At 36.5% G+C, this 27,757-nt stretch overlaps 1 protein-coding gene across 1 annotated transcript; it reads right to left on the bottom strand.

The window, feature by feature from the left end:
* Positions 1–136: 136 nt before the first annotated feature.
* Positions 137–27,757, bottom strand: LOC110458657 (UDP-glucose 6-dehydrogenase-like). The gene is made up of 12 exons (XM_021510465.1): positions 27,486–27,757; positions 18,176–18,344; positions 12,611–12,748; positions 12,313–12,477; positions 10,158–10,355; positions 8,383–8,530; positions 6,034–6,128; positions 5,235–5,365; positions 4,743–4,838; positions 3,798–3,838; positions 2,956–3,047; positions 137–2,730 (listed from the first exon to the last, which is right to left on the bottom strand). Exons 2-12 carry the CDS (start codon positions 18,332–18,334, stop codon positions 2,557–2,559), a joined length of 1,437 nt encoding a protein of 478 aa, XP_021366140.1. The 5' UTR covers positions 18,335–18,344; positions 27,486–27,757; the 3' UTR covers positions 137–2,556.

The raw sequence follows: 27,757 nt of genomic DNA, 5'->3' as shown, positions 1-27,757 counted from the left end.
GTGCTCAAAGCCTGGTTAGCTTAATGAAAAATTAACACAAAATGATTGTATCATATTTTTTGAAAAATAATTAAGTTAAAAAATAATTAAGTTCATAAATATTTTTGCATTAATAGGGATACAATATTTTCATTCGAAAGCATGAAACACAAAAATATCTTTAAAAATTGAAATAACTCATTAAATAACAATTTGAAAATTAAAGAAATGAGTTGCTAAGCTGACCAGACAGGTCTCAGATCATGGACATAGTGAAAATATGGGCGTGAAATAAAGCACCATACATTATGAAGGGTATAAAACAAATACATAGTTATCATAATTATCTGTTTTATATTACATGTACTTTACAAATGACTATTAAGCACATTCAAACTACCAGATGAAGCTATAGTAATTTGAACATAAAACATATCAAAGACCAAAAAACCTAAAAACTTAGATCTAGATGAGACTTCAGTCTACAGAGGTGATTTACTAGCTACATTGTTCACGATGTATTTATTAAAATCAATTGTGAGTTAATGATATAAAAACTTTTGAATTCATGATGTTCTAAAAACAAATTCTGAATTTATGATATTTACTAAAAACAACTTCTGAACTTCTGAGATTATGGTAAGAAAGTAATATAGGAAGATTTATGACAGGCAAAGGCTGTAGAATACACACAAAGAAAAGCAACACTCAAATTGTATCCATTCATCTCATTGTACTACAATATCATGACTATACATACTTTTGATGCAAATCATCTCATCTTAGTAAAATAAGCAGACAAATGAGAATTTGGTGTTCCATACTTAAGGTGACTTCGTTGTTGGAAAACCTCCTTGTTCTTTGTGATAGCAAAGAAATTGTACAAGTTAGATCATAGATATGACACAATGAGGGCAAGACAATACACAACATTCTGCAGAACAGTGTCAGTGTAAAAAGACGGAAATAATTAACAGGGAAGATACAGAACTTGTACTATGTGAACAGTAGTTTGCTTGGCAAGACAGATCCAAGCAGTTTCCAGCAGGGCAGTTGCTGTCAAAATCCAAACAGCGTGCAGTAGGGCAGTGATTGTTAGAATCTAGGCAGCGTGCAGCAGGGCAGTGAATATTAAAATAAGATGATCTGGTACTCAGATCTATAAATGGAGACAAATCCAATAGACGTTGTATCACCTGCTATATCAGACGATATACAATAATAAATAAAACATCAAGAAAACAGTGAAGATAAAGACATTGTATACAATGGTTTGGTCTAAAAAAATCAATAATGATTTATTTTGAATAATTTTGATCGTGCCCATAAGAAATGCCAAAACGTGGCATCACAGTATACATAATAACATATGAAACAAAACCAGATTACTACCAAATGGAGGATTTGTCACTAGCTACTGTCTAGATAAACAACCCTGGGCAGTAAATCATTACTCAGGATGATTAACTCCAGGCCAACTCTATAGCCAGCTGATTAGTATGTACAGTGGAACCTCGTTACTCTGGACACTTTTATGTAAACAGGAATGTGGTTAGTCCAGACATGTGTGAGTTCAGCTGAACCTTGTCACTCCTGGAAATGTTCCAATGAAATGAACCAATTTTTATCCTCAAGTACAAAATTAACTCCATTTATAAGCACATGGAGAGCCAATTTTCCAGACTACAGGATATTAACAAGGTTCCACTTTGATTTCTGTTTTGGAGTGCCTTTATCTTGCAACTTCTTTACACGTAACTTTTACTATTTTATCGGTAGTGGTAAAAACCATTAACAACCTGAGCCCAATAGCAATGTCAACCTTCAACTGTTCTTACTAAATAGAGTATTACTTTCAAGATCTATTTGGATTAAAAAATTCTAGATAAAACATCTTCCAGAAAAAATGACAATAAAAACATCAGGAACAGATACAACAAACACAATAACATTATGCAAGCAAAATCTCTTGTCTAATTTATATAAAGCACCAAGTGTAAAAACTAAATAATCCCACAAACAAAGCTATGACAAGTACTGGCAATCTTGAAAATCACAATTTCAACAATTGCGTATAACCTCAATATAAAAATTACTCATTACATTTACCACCTGTTCTAGTGTCACCAAATGTCATGCTCCCCTCATCCTTATATCTCATTAACAGTTTAAAAAACTTACCTCTTTCAGCCTAACAAATGTTCCTCAATTATGTCTCAGTATCTAATGAGATCATTTTATACACTGTATGTAAAATGTTAAACTTTTCTGACCTAGATAAAATGATTGACATTAAGTATATAGAAACACAGTTGAAGGGGACTTGTAAATATACAACCTGCATTTTTGTACCTGACTAAAAGTTTTAAAGCTCAAAGAAGTAGATTTACTGAATCTCTACACATACTTAAAATATTTTACTAACATTGTGGAAAAACTGATTTTGATTCCACTACATACATGTGATAAGAATACTTTTTTTTGGCAAATCATTAATCAGCCTGAGGTTGGTATATTGTCAACCCCTCCTTAAGTATGTGTACAATAGCAGCTCCTTTGATTGTCCTTGCCGTGCCGTTACTGTAAGCTGGCAGCTATAGGTCTGTGCACATTGGACCGCTCTAGTTTCTTGCCTATAGTAACAACATGAAACCCAATGTCCTGTAGTTCTTGGTGCTTCAGGATCAGACGGCCGTCAAATAGGAAGGCTGGCTTCAGCATACTCTGGTAAATCTGCTTGTAATCTAATTCCTGAAAAAAAGAAATGTCATGTGGATATTCATTTATCAGTGTTGTTAAGTGGTTTCTGATACTCTGTGGTTTAACCTTACTTTTAATTGGTTATTAACGGCATTGATTGGTAAGCATCACTGTACTTGTACTGACTACAACATATAATATGAACGACCTTTATTGATCAGATAGTGAATGATTCCTGCCTAATGTTAAAACACATGTTTGTGAGAGGGTACTTACAACAAACTCATCCCACTCTGTACAGATAACAACAGCGTGAGCGTTCTGTGCCGCCTGGTACGGATCCTTACAGACTGTCACCAGCTCCTTCACTGTAACATGACAGGTACGAACATGTTCAAACAAATATTTAAGGATGCATATCGTTGTTTACATGTACAGAAAAGTATTGTGAGAAGTACCCCAACTCCAGACAAGCTACTTCAGTATCAAAAACTAACAAAGGGTCATTACTCTGTATGAAGACAAACACACAAGACTGTTTTCAGTACAAGACACGTCTCTATCACCCATACTCACAGAATTTAACTATTATATATGTGGGGACTAGAGAGGACTAGAGAGCTGTAGCTTGTTTACTTTTACAGTAAGGAATCAATACCTTATTTCACAAGTCTCATCTACCTCAGGTAATCTTACTCAGCTCATCAAACAGTCCCAAACAGTAAAACAGAAACATACCCAGTGAAAATCTCCTGAAGCAAAATCCTTATCTGATGACTAGCAAAAGCTGTGTGTGAAGCATATCAAGACAACATATAGAGAAAAGGAGGAAGGACAAATTGTTTGGCAACTGTAAACAGAGGAATATTTGGCCACTGTAAACAGAGGAATATTTGGCCACTGTAAAACAGAGGAATATTTGGCCACTGTAGACAGAGGAATATTTGGCTACTGTAAACAGATATTCAAATTTGTTTAAAATCAGAGTTTCTTAAGTTTTCATAGAATTACTCCATATGTTTTGTAAAATAAGGTAAGAGTGATAATGATGATTGGTTTGAGATTTTTTGTTAAACACTGGGAAACTTATTAACGTATATAGAGAACTGTATATTTACCTCTTCCTGGGTCATCCATAATGGTAGGCTGAGTCAACTCACTACAATGTACAATTATACATGATACTGTTACGTTACACTCAGTCTGATATTATAATACAGAGATTCTATATAGCGACTCTTCTTGACACTGAGGGTTTATAATACAGAGATTCTATAAAGCGACTCTTCTTGACACTGAGGGTTTATAATACAGAGATTCTATATAGCGACTCTTCTTGACACTGAGGGTTTATAATACAGAGATTCTATATAGCGACTCTTCTGTGACACTGAGGGTTTATAATACAGAGATTCTATATAGCGACTCTTCTGTGGAATGTCACCTCACTTTGTAATATCATTGTTTATCATCGACACAGGACAAACAACCACTTCAATGTGTCACTTTTCAGATATTTAAATAAAACTTCATAGGTAACTTTTTGATGGATGCATTTCTTATTTTGATATTTATTTATCTTAGCTAAAAATATTACATTCTCAAACAGGAGATACTTCGAATATATCGCATTGAGTATATTTCCCTATCTTGAAAACTATCTTTTTTGTGAGTCTACAATCATGTTTATCAGAAGTATATCCTGTACATGTGTAACACATTATGAGGAAATGATTTCAATACTGAACATGTACGAGGTTACTGTATACCGGGAAACGTTCGCGGCAGTTTAACTGTCGACCCTTTCGCCTTCCAATCCGAGGGCGAATTTAACATGACGGCGAAAGTTTAAAAGAATTTACGTATACGCGACACATGTTTTGTCACTATTTCGTCTACACTGAGGCTGAACTCAGGTACCGTATGTGATGCAATTGGGGTCCGGTGTGTGTCCACTGTTGGTGGTGTGGGGCGAATTTAACACTGGGCGAATAAGGACTCTGTCGGTGAAGAGTGACGGGTGAAAGTTTCCAGGTATACAGTATTTAGTGCAGGTTACTTACCTCATAAGTTGAGCTTCCTCAACCTTGGGGTCGTATATCCTGAGGCAGGCCCCCTCCTCCATTAGGTACTTACTAATGTATATGGCTGCAGATTCTCTGTTGAATAAGATAACAGACCTTAATAAAGCATAATTACTTCATTTAATTGTGAGCATAAGTAATGAATGAACAGACTGTTTTAACTGACAAACGAACACTAAGCTCTGTCATAATTGATTACGTTTGTCATGGTACTAAAACAACCACTGTTAAAACAATAACAGCTTACAACAATGACATTTTATAAATAACCACTGTTAAAACAAGAACAGCTTTCAACAATGACATTTTATAAACAACAACTGTTAAAACAATAACAGCGTACAACAATGACATTTTATAAATAACCACTGTTAAAACAATAACAGCTTTCAACAATGACATTTTATAAACAACCACTGTTAAAACAATAACAGCTTTCAACAATGACATTTTATAGAAATGTCAACCTACCTTGTATCACCTGTGTCCTTCTTGAAGGCAAAACCAAAGATGGCGATACTTTTGTTGGTCACAGTGTTAAATAAGCTCTCGATGATCTTGTTGGCGAATCGTCTGCGCTGGTAGTCATTGATGTTGATCACCTGTGAACACAAACATCCAGTTTTGTTAAAAAATAAATGTGAGAACATACCCTACAGAACATGGCGTAGGTTTGAAATAAATTATGATACATTGATCCCACATCCAATGTGCTGATAACAATATCCACATCAAATGTGCTGATAACAATATCCAAATCCAATGTGCTGATAACAATATCCACATCCAATGTGCTGATAACAATATCCACATCCAATGTGCTGATAATAATATCCGCATCCAATGTGCTGATAACAATATCCACATTCAATGTGCTGATAAAAATATCAACATCCAATGTGCTGATAACAATATCCACATCCAATGTGCTGATAATAATATCCACATCCAATGTGCTGATAATAATATCAACATTCAAATTTCATCATGATATTACGTCCCTTTGCCTCTTGGTTATTCAGAAGAAAACGTTCAGAATTTTTTACACATTTAACCCCTTGACCTAAAGAAATGGATCAAGGTCATTCATTTGGACAAACCTGTTAATTACACTTATTTGTATGTTTTATTCATTTTGTCACCTGTTAATGAAGTACCCATTTCCAAAAATCCCTATTTTTTTTTACAATAAATGGTTGCGACCCTGGACTGGTTTTATATTGTTTCAGTCTATAGTGTGCATCCCTTCACACAATATATGTATATGTACCTGTTGCCAGTACTCTGCGACCTCAGGCAGGTTGAGACACTCACAAAGGTAGACTAGATTGAGGACATCCTTTTGGAAACAGCTACCACCAAAGCCTGAAAAACCACCAAAGCCTGAAACATACCAGCACCACTACACTGTCATGCTATTGTGCTGGATTACATGTTTAACGACACAAAAACAGACACCAATCATTATATACATAGGGGTAGGGGAGGGGGGAAGGGGGATAACTGATTTACAAGGACACCAAACCACTATATATTAAGAGGGTATATTGTTTTATGGCCCATCAACAGCTTATAAGCCCATTTGGACAAAAATCAATACCGAAAAATATCACAAACAAGAACTCAATTTATACTAAAAAGTTAAACCATAAAAGATGCTAACAATAAAACTTGTTGTTTTATATATCATACATTTATATAGGCATGCCTAAGTATAAAACTTGTTGTTTTATATATCATGCATTTATATAGGCATGCCTAAGTATAAAACTTGTTGTTTTATAAATCATACATTTATATAGCCATGCCTAAGTCTAAAACGTGTTGTTTTATATATCATAGATTTATATAGGCATGTCTAAGGCTAAAACTTGTTGTTTTCTATATCATACATTTATACAGGCATGTCTAAGTCTAAAGCTTGTTGTTTTATATATCTTACATTTATATAGGCATGCCTAAGTCTAAAACGTGTTGTTTTATATATCATCCATTTATATAGGCATGTCTAAGTCTAAAACTTGTTTTTTTATATATCATACATTTATACAGGCATGTCTAAGTCTAAGACTTGTTGTTTTATATATCATAGATTTATATAGGCATGTCTAAGTCGAAAACTTGTTGTTTTATAAATCATACATTTATATAGGTATGCCTAAGTCTACAACTTGTTGTTTTATATTTCATACATTTATATAGGAATGCCTAAGTCTAAAACGTGTTGTTTTATATATCATAGATTTATATAGGCATGTCTAAGTCGAAAACTTGTTGTTTTATTTATCATACATTTATATAGGTATGCCTAAGTCTACAACTTGTTGTTTTATATTTCATACATTTATATAGGCATGTCTAAGGCTAAAACTTGTTGTTTTCTATATCATACATTTATATAGGTATGCCTAAGTCTACAACTTGTTGTTTTATATTTCATACATTTATATAGGTATGCCTAAGTCTACAACTTGTTGTTTTATATTTCATACATTTATATAGGTATGCCTAAGTCTACAACTTGTTGTTTTATATATCTTACATTTATATAGGCATGCCTAAGTCTAAAACGTGTTGTTTTATATATCATCCATTTATATAGGCATGTCTAAGTCTAAGACTTGTTGTTTTATATATCATCCATTTATATAGGCATGTCTAAGTCGAAAACTTGTTGTTTTATTTATCATACATTTATATAGCCATGCCTAAGTCTAAAACGTGTTGTTTTATATATCATGCATTTATATAGGCATGTCTAAGTCTAAGACTTGTTGTTTTATATATCATAGATTTATATAGGCATGTCTAAGTCTAAAGCTTGTTGTTTTATATATCATGCATTTATATAGGCATGCCTAAGTATAAAACTTGTTGTTTTATATTTCATACATTTATATAGGTATGCCTAAGTCTACAACTTGTTGTTTTATATTTCATACATTTATATAGGCATGCCTAAGTCTAAAACTTGCTGTTATAAACACTCAGCTGAATCAAACCATTTTTATATTAGTTATTGTATGAAAACCAAGCATGACATTCCTGTGCATGTCTGTGGTAGGAAAATGGTGTAAGATAGAAATTTCTTACATCACTCTCTTACCTGCATGACATCACAACTGGACAACAGTGATGCGCCGTCACAAAATTGTGAACATTCCGAAGCCATGACGCTTGCAATGCCTGTTTGTGGCGTCTGAGCTCATAATGTAGTTTGGAATGAGAGAAAAATACTCATTTCAGGGGATTGGATAGGGAAATTCTACCCTTGGGATATTCAACTTGGTTCCAAACCCGGGGTGTTACCCAATTAGAAACCCTCTGGTGGAATTTCCATATCCTATACCCATTGGCAGTCTTATAATCATTGTTTTCTCCCAAACCAGGAGACAATCATCATACTATGCATATTAATAACACACAAACAACTTTTCATAGTTGTTACATTATAAAATGTATGTGTTAACTTGAAATTGGCGCATTCAATCTTGAAATTTAAGGCCGATATTGTTTTTGTAAATTGTAAGCATATGTAATATAGACCATGTATAAAACATGATTTATAACACCATTCACTAAGTTGATGAAGCTATGGTCTCTGAGGACTGATACTGACCGACGCTGGCTCTAAGGAACTTGTTTCCTATCCTGGTGTCCCTGCCTACGGCATTGGCCACCTCCGACACATCAGCTCCCGTCATTTCACAGATGGCTGACATGGCATTGATACTTGAGATTCTCTGAGCGAGGAATGCATTGGCAGCCTACAACAAAGTGACAGAATTGTTAAGACTGTAATTTACTGAATTTTAAAAAATAAATATTTTATCATTTGAACTACCATACTTATACATAACATGAATCATCTGTGTTACTATTTAACAGTACATCAGTAGCCATGTAAGCTGGAGTAAAATAAATTACTTTGTAAAATGTTTGCCATACTAAATTAATACAAGCAGTTAATTGATAGATACTAAAATTGCAATATATTAAAACACCAGGATTTACCAAGAATTTGAACTTGTGACATAAGTTATAAATATGCAATGCTGAATGAAATTTTTATGAAAAAATCTTTGCAAAATCTTTGAATAATGTTCGACTCTGCAAGCAAATTAATGTGAAAATATACGCAATATGTAACAAAACAAAAAGAAAAGCAAGCAAAACAAAGACGAGGCCAAATACTGGCTTATAGGCCTACATCCCAAGCCTTACTAGTTTGGAGAGTTCTAGCTTATAGGCCTACATCCCAAGCCTTACTAGTTTGGAGAGTTCTGGCTTATAGGCCTACATCCCAAGCCTTACTAGTTTGGAGAGTTCTGGCTTATAGGCCTACATCCCAAGCCTTACTAGTTTGGAGAGTTCTGGCTTATAGGCCTACATCCCAAGCCTTACTAGTTTGGAGAGTTCTGGCTTATAGGCCTACATCCCAAGCCTTACTAGTTTGGAGAGTTCTGGCTTATAGGCCTACATCCCAAGCCTTACTAGTTTGGAGAGTTCTGGCTTATAGGCCTACATCCCAAGCCTTACTAGTTTGGAGAGTTCTGGCTTATAGGCCTACATCCCAAGCCTTACTAGTTTGGAGAGTTCTGGCTTATAGGCCTACATCCCAAGCCTTACTAGTTTGGAGAGTTCTGGCTTATAGGCCTACATCCCAAGCCTTACTAGTTTGGAGAGTTCTGGCTTATAGGCCTACATCCCAAGCCTTACTAGTTTGGAGAGTTCTGGCTTATAGGCCTACATCCCAAGCCTTACTAGTTTGGAGAGTTCTGGCTTATAGGCCTACATCCCAAGCCTTACTAGTTTGGAGAGTTCTGGCTTATAGGCCTACATCCCAAGCCTTACTAGTTTGGAGAGTTCTGACTTATAGGCCTACATCCCAAGCCTTACTAGTTTGGAGAGTTCTGACTTATAGGCCTACATCCCAAACCTTACTAGTTTGGAGAGTTCTGACTTATAGGCCTACATCCCAAGCCTTACTAGTTTGGAGAGTTCTGACTTATAGGCCTACACCCCAAGCCTTACTAGTTAGGAGAGTTCTGGCTTATAGGCCTACATCCCAAGCCTTACTTGTTTGGAGAGTTCAGGCTTATAGGGCTACATCCCAAGCCTGACTAGTTTGGAGAGGTCTGGCTTATAGGCCTACAACCCAAGCCTTACTTGTTTGGATAGTTCAGGCTTATAGGCCTACATCGCAAGGCTTACTTGTTTGGAGAGTTCAGGCTTATAGGCCTACGTCCCAAGCCTTACTAGTTTGGTGAGTTCTGACTTATAGGCCTACACCCCAAGCCTTACTTGTTTGGATAGTTCAGGCTTATAGGCCTACGTCCCAAGCCTTACTAGTTTGGAGAGTTCCGACTTATAGGCCTACATCTCAAGCCTTACTAGTTTGGAGAGTTCAGATGACCAGGTGTTCATGGTGATGATCTTCTCTTGTGGGACCCAGTGTTCATAAATCCAGCGAAGAGATTGGACAGCTTCCTGACCTAATGGAGAGGGGTCTCCACCAATAAGAACACGGTCTGGATTGACTAAGTCGTTGACCGCTGTCCCCTCCGCCAAGAACTCAGGGTTGGACAGAACCTGTAAGACATGCAGTCACAACAATTAAACAGAGCATGCAAGGGAGAATCACTTCCCACGTAGTATCTAATACTTATAATGCCATCTTTTAACCATCTTAAAAGTTCAAACTTACGACACTGTGAAACAGTACAATTTTGCACAGTTTAAGGATGAGACAGGTACTGCATGACATGTTACGTATACTCCTTTAGACATATTCACTGTCAGGTGTAATACACAGTCACATTACTTTCAAAACCAGTACAATGACACAGCTGCTGGGATGTATATACAGTATGCAGTGTTTTTCGTGAAGCTGCAGTATCTTACCTGATATTGTACCCCAGGTTTTCGTGAAGCTGTGGTATCTTACCTGATATTGTGCCCCAGGTTTTCGTGAAGCTGCGGTATCTTACCTGATATTGTACCCCAGGTTTTCGTGTAGCTGCGGTATCTCATAACCTGATATTGTACCCCAGGTTTTCGTGAAGCTGCGGTATCTTATAACCTGATATTGTACCCCAGGTTTTCGTTAAGCTGCTGTATCTTACCTGATATTGTCCCCCAGGTTTTCGTGAAGCTGCGGTATCTTATAACCTGATATTGTACCCAAGGTTTTCGTGAAGCTGCGGTATCTTACTTGTTATTGTACCCCAGGTTTTCGTGAAGCTGCAATGTCTTACCTGATATTGTACCCCAGGTTTTCGGGAAGCTGCTGTATCTTACCTGATATTGACCCCAGGTTTTCGTGAAGCTGCAGTATCTTACTTGTTATTGTACCCCAGGTTTTCGTGAAGCTGCTGTAGCTTACCTGATATTGTACCCCAGGTTTTCGCGAAGCTGCAGTATCTTTCCTGACATTGTACCCCATACCCCAGGTGTTCGTGAAGCTGTGGTATCTTACCTGATATTGTACCCCCGTTTTTCGTGAAGCTGCTGTATCTTACCTGCTATTGTACCCCAGGTTTTCGTGAAGCTGCGGTATCTTATAACCTGATATTGTACCGCAGGTTTTCGTGAAGCTGCTGGATCTTACCTGATATTGTACCCCAGGTTTTCGCGAAGCTGCAGTATCTTTCCTGACATTGTACCCCATACCCCAGGTTTTAGTGAAGCTGTGGTATCTTACCTGATATTGTACCCCCGTTTTTCGTGAAGCTGCTGTATCTTACCTGATATTGACCCCAGGTTTTCGTGAAGCTGCAGTATCTTTCCTGACATTGTACCCCATACCCCAGGTGTTCGTGAAGCTGTGGTATCTTACCTGATATTGTACCCCATACCCCAGGTTTTCTTGAAGCTGTGGTATCTTACCTGATATTGTACACCAGGTTTTCGTGAAGCTGCTGTATCTTATAACCTGATATTGTACCCCAGGTTTTCGTTAAGCTGCTGTATCTTACCTGATATTGTCCCCCAGGTTTTCGTGAAGCTGCTGTATCTTACCTGATATTGTTCCCCAGGTTTTCGTGAAGCTGCGTTATCTTACCTGATATTGTACCCCTGGTTTTCGTGTAGCTGCGGTATCTTATAACCTGATATTGTACCCAAGGTTTTCGTGAAGCTGCGGTATCTTACCTGATATTGTCCCCCAGGTTTTCGTGAAGCTGCGGTATCTTATAACCTGATATTGTACCGCAGGTTTTCGTGAAGCTGCTGGATCTTACCTGATATTGTACCCCAGGTTTTCGGGAAGCTGCTGTATCTTACCTGATATTGTACCCCAGTTTTTCGTGAAGCTGCGGTATCTTACCTGATATTGTCCCCCAGGTTTTCGTGAAGCTGTGGTATCTTACCTGATAGTGTACCCCAGGTTTTCGTGAAGCTGCTGTAGCTTACCTGATATTGTACCCCAGGTTTTCGCGAAGCTGCAGTATCTTTCCTGACATTGTACCCCATACCCCAGGTTTTAGTGAAGCTGTGGTATCTTACCTGATATTGTACACCAGGTTTTCGTGAAGCTGCTGTATCTTACCTGATATTGTACCCCAGGTTTTATGTTTGCCTTCATGATGTTTGTAATACTCTCAGCTGCCTTTACAGGAACGGTACTTTTCTCGACCACGATTTTCGAGTTCTTGGACACCTCTGCTATCATTCGTGCTGCTGATTCTATGTATTTCAGGTCAGCTGCTCTCCCCTATCAAAACAGAAACACATTTGTATAACATGTTATGTTAGCAAGAAGTCCATGTTCAGATATAGGCCCACCCTCTTTCCTTCCCCACACCATATCAGTATCTAAGTGACAAAGATCTGTTAACATTTCCTACCTTGCCCATTCCAAAGTGTTTTGTCGGTGTGTTGACACAGATGAAGATAAGGTCAGCTTCCACAATAGCCTCCTTTACCTTTGTGGAGAAAAACAGGTTACGGCCACGACATTCCTTCACTAGATCATACAAACCAGGCTGTAACAAAAGATACAACCAAATATTACCGATGTTTTTCGATGGTAACTGAATTGATTTAGCACTACAGCACTATTCCATTACATTACAGGTATATGTACAGTACCTGTAATGTAACGGACATTTACCAGGATCTGTATCCTGTATCCATATTACATGTCATGTGATGCTTCCTTTCATCCTGTCTAACCTGCTGACTAACAACTGACAGACAGATTGCCTAGAACAGCAAAGCAACCTGTCAGAGACCTAACCCATTGCTTCCTGACTAGGGAACGTTGAATATGAAATAATCAGAGATATTTTCAAACTTAATATTTTTGTAATAAAGTTGGATGAAAATCAATTCAGCAAAAGGGATCAAATGATAAAGCATGATGATGTAATTTGTAGAGATATTCACTGTTCAAAAACATGAACAGTTTTAAAGTTGATTTAAATAGCCGTTCTGTGTCGTGATTTGTAGGCATTTCTGTATGGAGCTGTGGCTGAACTGACGGCACTGTAATAGAATCGTAGGGTGTATCTCACTTTTAAATAGTCAGTAACCTGCTTTCTCCAGTAATGTATTACATGTAATAGAATCGTATGGTGTATCTCACTGTTAAATAGTCAGTAAGCTGCTTTCTCCAGTAATGTATTACATGTGATAGAATCGTAGGGTGTATCTCACTTTTAAATAGTCAGTAACCCGCTTTCTCCAGTAATGTATTACATGTAATAGAATCGTATGGTGTATCTCACTGTTAAATAGTCAGTAAGCTGCTTTCTCCAGTAATGTATTACATGTAATAGAATCGTAGGGTGTATCTCACTTTTAAATAGTCAGTAACCCGCTTTCTCCAGTAATGTATTACATGTAATAGAATAGTATGGTGTATCTCACTTTTAAATAGTCAGTAACCTGCTTTTTCCAGTAATGTATTACATGTAATAGAAACGTAAGGGGGTATCTCACTTTTAAATAGTCAGTAACCTGCTTTTTCCAGTAATGTATTACATGTAATAGAAACGTAAGGGTGTATCTCACTTTTAAATAGTCAGTAACCCGCTTTCTCCAGTAATGTATTACATGTAATAGAATCGTATGGTGTATCTCACTGTTAAATAGTCAGTAAGCTGCTTTCTCCAGTAATGTATTACATGTAATAGAATCGTAGGGTGTATCTCACTTTTAAATGGTCAGTAACCTGCTTTCTCCAGTAATGTATTACATGTAATAGAATAGTATGGTGTATCTCACTTTTAAATAGTCAGTCACCTGCTTTCTCCAGTAATGTATTACATGACAGGAGATACATGTATAAACCATTTTACAATCACCTGTTGATCTGATCTAGTTTTATTTAGGAAGCTTAATGTATACCTATCACAATTAGATTGGTCCACTACACCTCTGGTTATTATTTTAACTGATAATATATTCATGTTTAGAGGCAAGTATTCAAATCCCTTTTAGATAAAAGTGGAATTTTTAAACAATTCCCTGCATAAATAATCATCTGGCCCCAGGTCTAACACTCTTACTTTCTTATGCTAGAAATCCTCCCAATCAACAAATTATACTTTCAAATATTTAGCTTCTAAATAAAAAAGTTTTTATTCAAGTATGCCGTTAGAAACAGATGTATGCAAATGTATAACTTGTCTTAAGAAATTCAAATTGATGTATAAATTGTATTTATAGGTAATCTGGAAGGTTCAGGAAATATATTTAAAGATTTCAGAATTAAAGTGTTTGAATGTTCAATCCAAGATGAGACTTTTTGTGAAACTTGGGCCTGAAATTCCCCAAACATATAAATTCCTGAGATTGGGCCTGATCTTGACAGTACAACTGTACATGTTTGTTTGTAAAGACTTTGTCATCGGCTGATGTACACATCCCCTGTACTGGTCTGTGTCAGATGTCAGACAAGTGGGATGTTATTAACATTAGAACACTGGTATTGATGTTCTTATTTCAATGTCTGTCAAAATAATGACAGATCGTCACAGTTAAACATTCCATTTGTTGCTCTCAAAAAAAGCAGCAGATAGAACATGTAGTTATTCAAGTAAAATAAATAATAACATCGAGTTTAACTCATTCACCCCTGAAAACACATTTGAACTCTTCCAATTCAAAGGTTGGAATAGATCATTATGAAATTTCAGCGGTGAATGAGTTAAATGCTAAAACAATGAGGAGAAAGAACCAAGATTTTATGATGTTAACACAGAATGTTTTCCTCCAGGTAAAGTCTACCACTGCTGCAGTTATACGTCTCTGTAAGCTTCCAGTCAAAGCCTGGTCTGGAGTTATCTCCCTTGTCAAGGTGCATCCTATCTCATTTTGATGATATCATATCAAAAGTCATAGGCCCTTCAAATCCAATCCTTATTGTGATTGAACAATGCCTAATCTAATAATAAGTTGTATTGATGAACTTCAAATGTAGTAGTTGACCCTTGATACTTATATATATAATTAGCATTTTCAGAATTCAAATAAAATGTTTCCTGAAATCTGGGGAGTCAAAACATAGGCCAAGTAGACATGACCTTTAAAATTCAAAAGACAAAGATCTTTTTTGGTGTCAAAATATTCTCAGGGGTCTCGATCTACTGAAAGTCATTAAATCTGAACAGGTACCACTGTAAATTTGGTTGTTCTGGTAAAACAATGAATATTTGCTGACATATATAACCATTGATGAATAGTTGTAGCCTCATTTTGGGCCTTAGTGATCAATTTGAAAAAATATGTTCAGGATTTGTGATTGACCCATCATGGATTTGTGTTCGAGAAGGGCAGGAAACTTGTGCATAAACTGTACAATCTGTTTTACAGTGTACAATAATTCTATGTGGACATGCTACCCATTCTTTGCATATGAAATAATTATAATAATAATATTTTGAAGTTCTTATATACCGCTTTATCACAACCTTGTTCGTAGGTCGTCTCAAAGCGGTTAAAATATTATTATCCGTGGTTATAGGGCCTTTGCAACCAGCCAATATATTTCTCAACTCCCTGGGGAGCATACAGCCGGAGCTGCCATTTCAGTGCTCACAGCTAGCATTTAACAATTCTAGCACTGCCAAACCACATACTCATTTACAGCTGAGTAGACTGGAACAAGCGGAGTAAAGTATCTTGCTCAAAGATACAACACAGTGCCGTGCTGTGACTCGAAACCGCAACCCTTCAGTCAATAGCCCGGCGTCCTACCACTAGACTATCGTGCCTCCCTTCTGTCACGTTCCCGGTGTCCTACCACTAGACTATCGTGCCTCTCATCGGTCATGAGCCTGACGTCCTACAACCAGACTATCGTGCCTCCCTTCAGTCACGAGCCCGGCATCCTACCACTAGACTATCGTGCCTCCCTTCGGTCACGTTCCCGGCGTCCTACCACTAGACTATCGTGCCTCCCTTCGGTCATGTTCCTGGCGTCCTACCACTAGACTATTGTGCCTCCCTTTGGTCACGAGCCCGGCATCCTACCACTAGACTATCGTGCCTCCCTTCGGTCACGTTCCCGGCGTCCTACCACTAGACTATCATGCCTCCCTTCAGTCATGTTCCCGGCGTCCTACCACTAGACTATCCTGCCTCCCTTTGGTCCCGAGCCCGGTGTCCTACCACTAGACTATCGTGCCATCCTTCAGTCACGTTCCCGGCGTCCTACCACTAGACTATCGTACCTCCCATCAGTCACGAGCCTTGCATCCTACCACTTGACTATCGTGCCTCCCTTCAGTCATGTTCCCGGCGTCCTACCACTAGACTATCGTGCCTCCCATCGGTCACGAGCCCGGCGTCCTACCACTAGACTATCCTGCCTCCTTTCGGTCACGAGCCCCGCGTCCTACCACTAGACTACCGCGCCTTCTAATGCAGGTTTGTTAAAATCATTCATTTACATGTTGACCAGTGGAGATCTGAGTATATATGATAGAGCTACCAATGCTATAAGTTTGAACTTCATGGTTTTTTAAGTTATCATTCGGAGAAGAGAAATTCTTGATTAAGTCCCCAGGGCAGCTAGCTAGGGCATGTGTATGAACCCTGAACCGATCCTGGTAGCATGGACATATTATTTTGTTTCTTTATGCCTACTGAGTACTAGTGTGTTTATGGGGTTATATGTTGGGCCCCTGGGGATCTCTATAATTTTTTAGTAGAACAACAATATATCTGAAATTCCCTAGGGGTGGGAGAAGTGCACACCCTTCATTTCTACAACATTAAACCCTCCATTTACGCATCATTGATCGGTCATCTTGGCCCAAGGATGACCCAGATCAAATTCAGTAAAAATCTGTTTCACTTGTACGAAAGGAAAGGATTCTTAACATTTACCTGTATTTCCCCTAATGGAGCCCTACCCCTCGGCCCCCCTAATGGAGCCCTACCCCTCGGCCCCCCTAATGGAGCCCTACCCCTCGGCCCCCCTAATGGAGCCCTACCCCTCGGCCACAAGGAGAGCTTCAACCTCCAATTGACCTTACAGTGCTTTATACCAAATTTGATTTAAATTCGCTGAGCCATTCAGGACTAGAAGCTTTTAAATGAAAATCTTGAGAGATAGAAGGATGGAGATTGAATGCCACGGCATGGCATATACCAGTCTATCAAATCAGACGAGTTATGGATAACATGTGCTAACTTACATCCTTATATGGCCAAAACCATCAGCCCTTTGATTATTGATAAAATAATCCATATATGGTGTGTTTGTCATGACCTATGGTGACATCGGTATCCGATTCTCACGGTAATACATACTGATACATGTCAATAACACTTGTTCGCACTCCATATTTATACTGAACTCTTCAAACTTTGTCATACAATACTGTCATCAGGAGTTTGAATTATTATACATTAAATGTCTAAATAGTATACAAAGACTAGGATACACCATCTGGACAGGCAGTATGCTCACTATAGTGTCATGTGGTTTATCTCTCCAATATTTGGAAATCAGCTGGGATTCATTCTTAAAAGCTCAGGTACACAGTAATGTTTTAATTTCTTTTTTAAACAATTGTACATATGTTAAAAACATAAAAACTACATGTACAATTTGTGCAATGTCCATTAATGTACAGTATTTTTTTGTCTTAAACGGTTACAAGAAATGCAATATTGCTGTAATTCCGAAAAGATACATGCAGAAAACTGAAAATACAAAAAAAGCTTGAATCTCTCGGTAACAAATTGATCATCATTATCAAAAAAATATATTTCTCAGATTTATTGATAAAATCGTGACAACTTAAGAAATTAAATAAGATCAAAACTGTCTTTTAAGGAAAATACCTACAAAATGTAGTGGAACCAAAAGGGTACAAAGAGTCCGTAAAAATACCCCCTCCCCTCCCCCAATAAAAAAACCCCCAAACAAATCAGTAATTTTATAAAATAACACATACCTCAAATATTGGAAGATTTTCTGAATTCCACTGTGCGATCCGTTCCTCGCTCAGGTCCACCACAGTAACGGTCAGCTGGGGACATTTACTGGCGATGACCGTACAGGTAGGGCCTCCCACGTACCCCGCACCCACACAGCAGAGCTTTTTCAGCGTCATGTCAAAAAGTCTGTAACGGAAATTATCCATCTTGTGTCAAAATATAAGATATCAGTCCTATGTGTAAGCAGCAGAAATCCTGATGTTCACTGCGTCCAGTAAATCTTTGGTAAACACAAAATGAACTGAATCCTTGATGATAAATGCAGAAAATGTCACTTCAACAGTTTTACATTAACAAGTTATTGGGAGCTCCTCCAGCTTAATGATGGTCTAGAAGATAGTATGGGGGTAGGTGTTTTCTATAATCCTACACGTACTACACATCATACTCTAGCATTCCATCCTTATACAGTACATCAGCAGTACATCAGCAGTTCCTACAGAAGCAGAGCTACCTATAGCTGACAACAATACTTTCAGCGATGATTATTTTTTCACATTAATACTAGGTTTCTAAATAGGTGTTCAGTGTTGACATGAACATTCCTGGGGCTACAGAGCCTGGGAGCAGTGAGTGGAATCAGTGAGTAGAAGCAGTGTGTGGGAGCTGTGTGATTGAATGTTACATATATATCCTACACATGTCACAGGGTCGTACAAATGTATATAACTCACACGAGAACACACACTGATGTATCTAACTATATAGTCTCTACAAAAAACATCAATCTCAACATGTTAGGTCAACATCTGATGTCCAATCATATAACATAACTCTATGGAATCAAAGGTTACAAATAGGAATTTTAAATAATTCTGAATCCTCCTTTATATATATAATCCAGCTAGCAAAGTAATTCCATTTTTTAAAGGTTGGACAATGCCACTAATCTACAGATTGTATAACTGTACAACTACACTATGTACGATTCAAACCATTCAAATTACAAAAATTTAACAACATTAAACAAATGCACGTATCTATGAACACGAACAAGCCTTCTTTGAAAGGAAGTCTATAAATAAATTCAAACATGTACAGGCCAAGGTTTAATTCATAGCCACGTCATCAATGTTAACAAAAGCCAGCCCTGGGCTAAACCATGAAATTGGAAAACAAAAAGTAGCTGGTGATCTGATATCGCTGACTCTAATCAACGTTTTCCCCCTATAGCCATATATACTCTAAAACATATGGTTCTCATAAGAACACACTTGATTAAGTTTATGAAATTTATGTAAGTGTGTATATAGTTCACAGTGTGGTTTAATTTACTGTACCGATTATATCTTTACACACTGAATGTGTAAACCAGACCATGACTACATGCATGTATACAATTATAGCTATAGTGTTCAGTTTCTATATATCAGGGTAAACTATAGCAAATTACATTTGTTAAATATAAACGTTATTTATTTCATAACAATTATAAAACAAGTTATTTCAACTTATATTAATCCCTCTTGTTGGTCCAGTTGTAAGTGCACAGCTAGGGGTCTTGATATGGGAGGAAACCGGAGTACCCGGAGAAAACCCACGTGTACGGGCGGGTGACCCCATACTTTTTCACGTCTGGTCGGGGAATCGAACCCTGGCCGCCTTGGTGAAAGACATGTGGGCTATCCATTGCGTCACCTGACCACCATTACATTTCGTACAGAACTGCCTCACTGAAATATATCTATTGGCAGATAGGAAACCACATCTATGTAAACACTGAAACATTTAATTAAGTTTTTAAGTTTATTTCTGGTCGAGACTATTAAAGTCTGTGTTCCAGATAAGAATTTTACCAATGAGTAATTCTACTCATACTTTCCAAAGTGGATGGCCATGGGTAATACTACCCCCAAGTTTTATTTTGATGGGTTGTATCGGTATAACTAAAGTATTGTTAATTTGAATTGTTGACTTTTGTAATAGATAATTAAATGAAAAAGACCATACACCGTATGCTTTTATAGTTTTTGCTGTCACTTTACAGAAATGTATGTACATACAGTAAACCTCCGGTCAGATCGAACGAAATTGAATAAATATACGAAAATGGATCAGTTTCAGCGAGTTTCGTGAGGCTGTTATTGCATTGCCGATAGCCAACCTCGATAAATTAATTCTGAAATTTCAGTACTCAAGTTGTGTGTTCGAACAATCCCAAACATGTGTAAGCAGGGTTCAAACTATCACTAGACAGAAAATTATTATTTTTATTATTCAAAAAGTGTGTTCGAATTATCCACCTATTTGAACTGACCAAAGGTTTTCCGTACATCACTTAATCTGTTATTACAACATGTTTAATACTAATTATATATATAATTACCAGTAAATTGTACTGTACAGAAAACTGTACATATATACAGCTGAATCTGTCTGTTAAAATCTCATCTCATCTTTACCAGAACAATTTTTAAATCAGTGATTTAATTATGCCAGAAACAATGCTGAGATTAATGCAATGTGTTTGTCATTGGAATCTACACAGAACTTGTTCTGAATAAACCACCAATGTGCTTGTCATAGGAATCTACACACAACTTGTTCTGAATAAACCTCCAATGTGTTTGTCATTGCAATCTACACAGAACTTGTTGTGAATAAACCACCAATGTGTTGGTCATAGGAATCTACACAGAACTTGTTGTGAATAAACCACCAATGTGCTTGTCATAGGAATCTACACACAACTTGTTCTGAATAAACCCCCAATGTTTTTGTCATAGGAATCTACGCAGAACTTGTTCTGAATAATCCACCAAGGTGTTTGTCATTGGAATCTACGCAGAACTTGCTCTGAATAAACCACCAATGTTTTTGTCATAGGAATCTACACACAACTTGTTCTGAATAAACCAACAAGGTGTTGGTCATTTGAATCTACACAGACCTTGTTCTGAATAAACCACCGCTGTGTTTGTCATAGATAGGAGTCTACACAGAACTTGTTCTGAATAAACCACCAATGTTTTTGTCATAGGAATCTACACAGAACTTGTTCTGAATAAACCAACAAGGTGTTAGTCATTTGAATCTACACAGAACTTGTTCTGAATAAACCACCAATGTGTTTGTCATTGGAATCTACGCAGAACTTGTTCTGAATAAACCACCAATGTGTTTGTCATAGGAATCTACACAGAACTTGTTCTGAATAAACCACCAAGGTGCTTTTTTGTGGAGAGTTAATAAATATTTATAGAATTCAGATTAAAGTTTGCTTACAATTAGATTACATCTACAATGTACATGAGTATATAGGTCATTTTAAAACCAAATATAAGAAATACCAGAATAAAGCTGATGAGAGAACATTTGTACAGTCGTAGTTAAGGTGTTACTTTGTACCTGTACCTGGTATCAAATAGGGGAAAATCAATACCAGCATCAATAATTAAAGTTTTCAATGGAATATATATAGCATGCATACTGTAATATATGCCAACACATAGAATACCTGTGTACATATGTCTGCTGTGTAATGTAACCTGAATAACTCGAGTCAGATTTTAACTGAAATGCATTATCAAATATAAATGTGAGAACCAGTTTTGCTTCTATAAGTGAGCATGAAATAATTGTACCCTCAGGTATAAATGAAACATTTAAATTCACCCAGCTAGCAACCATATCAAAAGTTTTTCACATGATCATAAGAATGTGTTAGTGTATTTATTTAAACTGTTGAACTTTGTATATAAATAACAACAATTGACCATAATGAATTTAATTACTTCCTTATTTGGCTTTAAGCATTTATGCAGGGTATGATGATTAAAAATATCAATCAGAAAAGGTCAATGACTGTACTAAAGTCAATCTACTGAAAGATAATAGATTTGATGTTTCCCAATCAAAATACTATCCTTCAACCCTGTTAGTAAATAAAATGAAAATGTTTCATATATGTCAGCTTTTGGAGGTGTACATGGCTTTTCAGTTTTAAATAGCTTTGTGTAATTATATATATATATATATGACTACATTTTATACCACCTCACCAGGAGACAGAACAGCTGGAGACTGCTGGGATCTGGCCCATTATTGTGAATGACATATTTTAATACATTTTTGTTTCACTGATGCAAATGTCAAGTGTCCTGAAGTTTAGATATGAAAGTCAGTCCAAACTTAATTATTTCAATTTGAGAAAGTTAATGAATCAGAAACAAACAAAAGGGTAACTCAGGAAAACTAGTAAAAGTATGTCACATTTTATTACATATTCTTTTATTTAATTTGCAATAGGCAACAATGCCTTTGTGCTTTACACACATTTAAAACATGGCAATGACATAATGGCAATAATAAATACATATTTACATGAATTTTATAGCAGCAAAATAACACACATTTACAAGGAACATATTCATTCACAATAGTAAGCATGAACACAGGATGCAATAGACTTTAACAAAAAATTAATTAATGCGAAACGAAGGATGCAAGGAATTAATTTGATTTACAAAATAAACAAAATTCCATGTCTAATTTCATTTGCTTTGTAAATAAACATAGCTAAATTTCTAATAATAAAATTGTTTTCTGAAGAAACAAGTTCAACAAATTTGTCCATATTTGGTCTACGGTAATAAGTTTTTTTCAAAAATTTTGATCTAATTTCAAAGTATAACGGACATTCCATAACAAAATGATATTCATCTTCAATTTTAGTACACGCACTACAATATCGCATTTCTGCAGGTATTGGGTTAGGTCTATGCCATCTCCCTGTTTCTATATTTAATCTATGGGCAGATATGCGAAGCGCTGTTAAAGATTTTCTAAATTTTTTAACGGTTACTACATCAAGATATTTCTTATAACCAAATTCATTTGATAAACGTATATAACATCTTGCTCTTGGCGAGTCAACAAGAGCACTATGCCAATCCTGTATAAAAATATCCCTCACTCTGGTCTGAAATAATTCTAAAAATACTTTTTCATCTCCAACTCCTTGTTCAATCCATACATATCCGAAACCACAAGTACATAATAAATTTTTCACTAACTTTGCCCAATTTGTCACACGTGACGTTTCCGCTCGTGTATAAAGCTCACCATAGACTGACTGGACTAAAACGTTCTTCTGTTTATGAACAATTTTTAACCGATATTTCATAATTTTAACGTATCTTTTAAATTTAAGGGGAAGACAACCTAGTTCTCCATAAACAAAATTGTTTTGCGTAGAAGATTTAACTCCAAGTAACCGCTTACAAAATTTCAAGTGCAGTTTTTCTATCGCCATCACCGAATGAAAACCCCAAACTTCACATCCGTAACTCAATACAGGACATACTGGTTTATCAAACAAACCATACACATGTTTTGGTGTTAAATTTATAAATTTTTGTAACTGTTTTTCTATTACATACACAGGACTTAAAGCATACAAGTTATGTATGAACTGTTTTATTTTATAATTTACATACACCGGACTTAAAGCATACAAACTATGTATGAACTGTTTTATTTTATAATTTACATACACCAGACTTAAAGCATACAAACTATTTATGAACTGTTTTATTTTATAATTTACATACACAGGACCTAAAGCATACAAACTATGTATGAACTGTTTTATTTTATAATTTACATACACCAGACTTAAAGCATACAAACTATTTATGAACTGTTTTATTTTATAATTTACATACACCGGACTTAAAGCATACAAACTATGTATGAACTGTTTTATTTTATAATTTACATACACAGGACTTAAAGCATACAAACTATGTATGAACTGTTTTATTTCATAATTTACATACACAGGACTTAAAGCATACACACTATGTATGAACTGTTTTATTTTATGTTATGATACACATGCTCACAGAAATTGTATCGTAACATTGTTATATAGTTATTACATTTTTGTATTAACAGCGCAACAATAGTTACTGAATTAATATAGCCTATATCAAAATATTGATAAGATGGCTTGCATGTACAATGTATGAAAAGATTACACTATAATCCATACATGTATGTTGGTATGAAAGATAGAGTATAATACAATTCAACTCCAGGGCACCGAATTCAAATCAGCTTGAACCTACTTGTAATTTGTATCAGAACAAATGCTTCATTTAGCAAAGGTTCAGAGCCCAATTTTGTACATCTGTGGGTAGAATTCTCTATCTCCCATGCAATACAATGCTTGACTCCTTTTCTCAGGACTCTCTGTATATTTTTTTATAACATTGAGAATGAAGCAATAATTATTAATTATTGTAGATTAGCTAGATGATCATTGATGTGCAAATTAACAATGAACACAAAACGAGCAGGAAAAAGTATGTCGGTACACCAGAAAATGTTCAACCTTTGGCGGTAACATTTTTTATTTTCGCCCAATATTTATTCGCCTTTCGCATTTAATTCCTATGTATATTGTGTTGTTTACAAATCTTCACTGTAATGATAAATTTACCCTCATTACAGAGAGCGAAAAGGGCGAAAAATTAAACTGCATCGAAAAAATATATCTCAGTATACATCATATTCAGAAGCCAACTACCAATACCTATATTTTGATTCCAGTCATTTGCTGACTAAAATATGAAGGAAACATATCATATTAAAATAAATGATATCACATTTCTGAATATGAGCTCATATGGTAGTCAACATTTGAAACCAGATCACTTTGTCCTTATATCATGATCACTATATCCATGCCCTAGTCTAGGTATACAATAGCATCCGGTGGTCATGGGTTATCCTTTTTGTTCAATGAATAACCCCTGTAATATTACATATATGAATTTTTGTTTTAAATCAGCATTAAAATTGGCATAAACATGATGAAGTGGAACATTTGGGTTTCATATTTTTTCCAGAAAAAAAGTTGCATTTGGTTTGAGAATACAGTTTTTGCCATTTACAAATCTATGTCTACACAACAAAAGCTAGCTTTTCATGTAGTCCTATTTTTGTACTAGGCAAATAAATATTATTCAAAACTAACCGGATTGATCTATGCTAAAACGTGAGTATTTCTTTTACCTAGTAGGTGATAATTAATTTAAGACAGGTTTTAAGAAAAAAATTACTATCAGCGGGGGTCAACATTTTTTTTTGCATTTCGGAGACATGGATGTCCTTTATTTCTAGGATCAGGCCATTTCTACTGGTGTATCGGAGACAAGGATGCCCTTTATTTCTAGGATCAGGCCATTTCTACTGGTGTATTGGAGACATGGATGCCCTTTATTTCTAGGATCAGGCCATTTCTACTGGTGTATCGGAGATATGGATGCCCTTTATTTCTAGAATCAGGCCATTTCTACTGGTGGATCGGAGTCATGCCCTTTATTTCTAGGATCAGGCCATTTCTACTGGTGGATCGGAGACATGCCCTTTATTTCTAGGATCAGGCCATTTCTAATGGTGTTTCGGAGACATGGATGCCCTTTATTTCTAGGATCAGGCTATTTCTACTGGTGTATCGGAGATATGCCCTTTATTTCTAGGATCAGGCCATTTCTACTGGTGTTTCGGAGACATGGATGCCCTTTATTTCTAGGATCAGGCTATTTCTACTGGTGGATCGGAGACATGCCCTTTATTTCTAGGATCAGGCTATTTCTACATGTGTATCGGAGACATGGATGCCCTTTATTTCTAGGATCAGGCTATTTCTACTGGTGTATCAGAGACATGGATGCCCTTTATTTCTAGGATCGGGCCATTTCTATTGGTGTATCGGAGACATGGATGCCCTTTATTTCTAGGATCAGGCTATTTCTACTGGTGTATCGGAGACATGGATGCCCTTTATTTCTAGGATCAGGCGATTTCTACCGGTGTATCGGAGACATGGTGTATCGTAGACATGGATGCCCTTTATTTCTAGGATCAGGCGATTTCTACAGGTGTATCGGAGACATGGTGTATCGGAGACATGGATGCCCTTTATTTCTAGGATCAGGCCATTTCTACTGGTGTATCGGAGACATGCCCTTTATTTCTAGGATCAGGCGATTTCTACATGGTGTATCGTAGACATGGTTGCACTTTATTTCTAGGATCAGGCCATTTCTACTGGTGTATCGGAGACATGCCCTTTATTTCTAGGATTAGTACACACCTGTAATATCCATGTCAATGCATTTTTTTCTTTTATGGAACCAAATTACTCTCAGTCATTGACACTTTGGACATCATTCCACAGCCCGCTAATGCACGGTATATTTACATGTCGGGTACATGTGCCCAGAGGCTATTGCAAGGTATGCAGTTCTCATGTGCACTCAAACATGCATTTTTATAGGGATCTTGATATTTTACAAAACACTTTTCTCACAGAGTAAGTAGACTGCATTTGTAAAAACGATTTAATCGACAGAGCGAAACTCGCTCAACAGCGAAAATCGTAACGACTTCGATTCGAGCTTGTGAACTCGTGTAAGCACGTAATATGCACATGTGAGGTCAGTCTACAAATCACACCAGTCCGCATTCCATGTGTTTCATATATAATCTTCTTAATGTTGTCTGGTCTGGTTTGTCTGATTACACATTTCCCAGGAAAATCTCGATATCGGTTAGTTGACGTATCATCGTCACGCACGTGTACTGTCTATTGTTTACCAGGTGTTACTATAATTTGCACTACGATATACTGAAATGCCCGATACGCAATACGGAAATGACGACACAGTGTACATGCACATTTCGATCGAGATAATTGAGTCCGAGCTGTATTTTTTCCTGAAGTACGTCACGAAAATGGACACTGATGACAATGTGTGGAGCCACCTTAAGGGTGAAGCATTTGTCTGTTTGGGCCATCATGGAGGATATCTTTTAAGTGCATTCAAGTTCTCTTTCTTTGAACACTGAATCAAAGTTGCCGTGCCGAAACATATGTCGGTCATTACCATTTGTTGGCAAAAAAAAATATTTGTTCATATTTTTCAGAGAAAAAAGGCATTTTACAGTTGTCAGTTTTTTATTTCCTTCAATTGTACATACATGTATGTTAATTGCAGAATGCCACAATTTCAACAGTTTCCTACCGATATCAGCATGAACTCAAGGTTGCTTCTTAAAGGCACCGGAACAGGTGACTCAAGGATACAAGATTACGCTATCCGTCAAAAGTGGTGACATAATTATGAATCTCAACATTATACAGAGAAAGAAATCCCCTGTTTCAACTAAATATCCAAACACTACCGTGTAATTATTCCGTCAAACTATCGATTTCTAAGAAATATTTGGACACAGAATGACTGTGAGTTTACTTACCATAAACATTTGATCTTTTCTGCCTTCAGCAAACCTTTCACTCTTCGTCCCTTCCTCGTCTTAATCCCCTTGAGGAAGATTCCAAGTCAATGTGAGATTCAGGTTTATTTTTTACGCTTTATTGGGTCTTAATTTATTCGTGTCGAACCAAAAATATATATTCTCCGAATCTAAAACGGTACATTTGAACGAAAAAAAGGAAATGAGTCACAGATAGCGAATAATTGTAATAATACACCCTCACACCCTGTTGTTGCAGTGGATTTTACCGG

The sequence above is a fragment of the Mizuhopecten yessoensis genome, unplaced genomic scaffold (assembly GCF_002113885.1).
Source record: "Mizuhopecten yessoensis strain PY_sf001 unplaced genomic scaffold, ASM211388v2 scaffold9685, whole genome shotgun sequence".
Lineage (NCBI taxonomy): Eukaryota > Metazoa > Mollusca > Bivalvia > Pectinida > Pectinidae > Mizuhopecten > Mizuhopecten yessoensis.
The sequence above is the reverse complement of the archived record's forward strand: the minus strand, read 5'-3'. Positions and strand labels throughout refer to the sequence as shown.

What these genes read in the sequence shown, in the direction of transcription:
- LOC110458657 (XM_021510465.1), bottom strand. Translation starts at nt 18,334, where the DNA reads ATGACGCTGAAAAAGCTCTGCTGTGTGGGTGCGGGGTACGTGGGAGGC. An exon ending in CATCTGAACTCTCCAAACTA is followed by an intron (nt 8,531 to 10,157) that starts GTAAGGCTTGAG and finishes ACTTTGTTGTAG; the next exon opens with GCTGCCAATGCATTCCTCGC. An exon ending in TATGGATGACCCAGGAAGAG is followed by an intron (nt 3,048 to 3,797) that starts GTAAATATACAG and finishes GTCATGTTACAG; the next exon opens with TGAAGGAGCTGGTGACAGTC.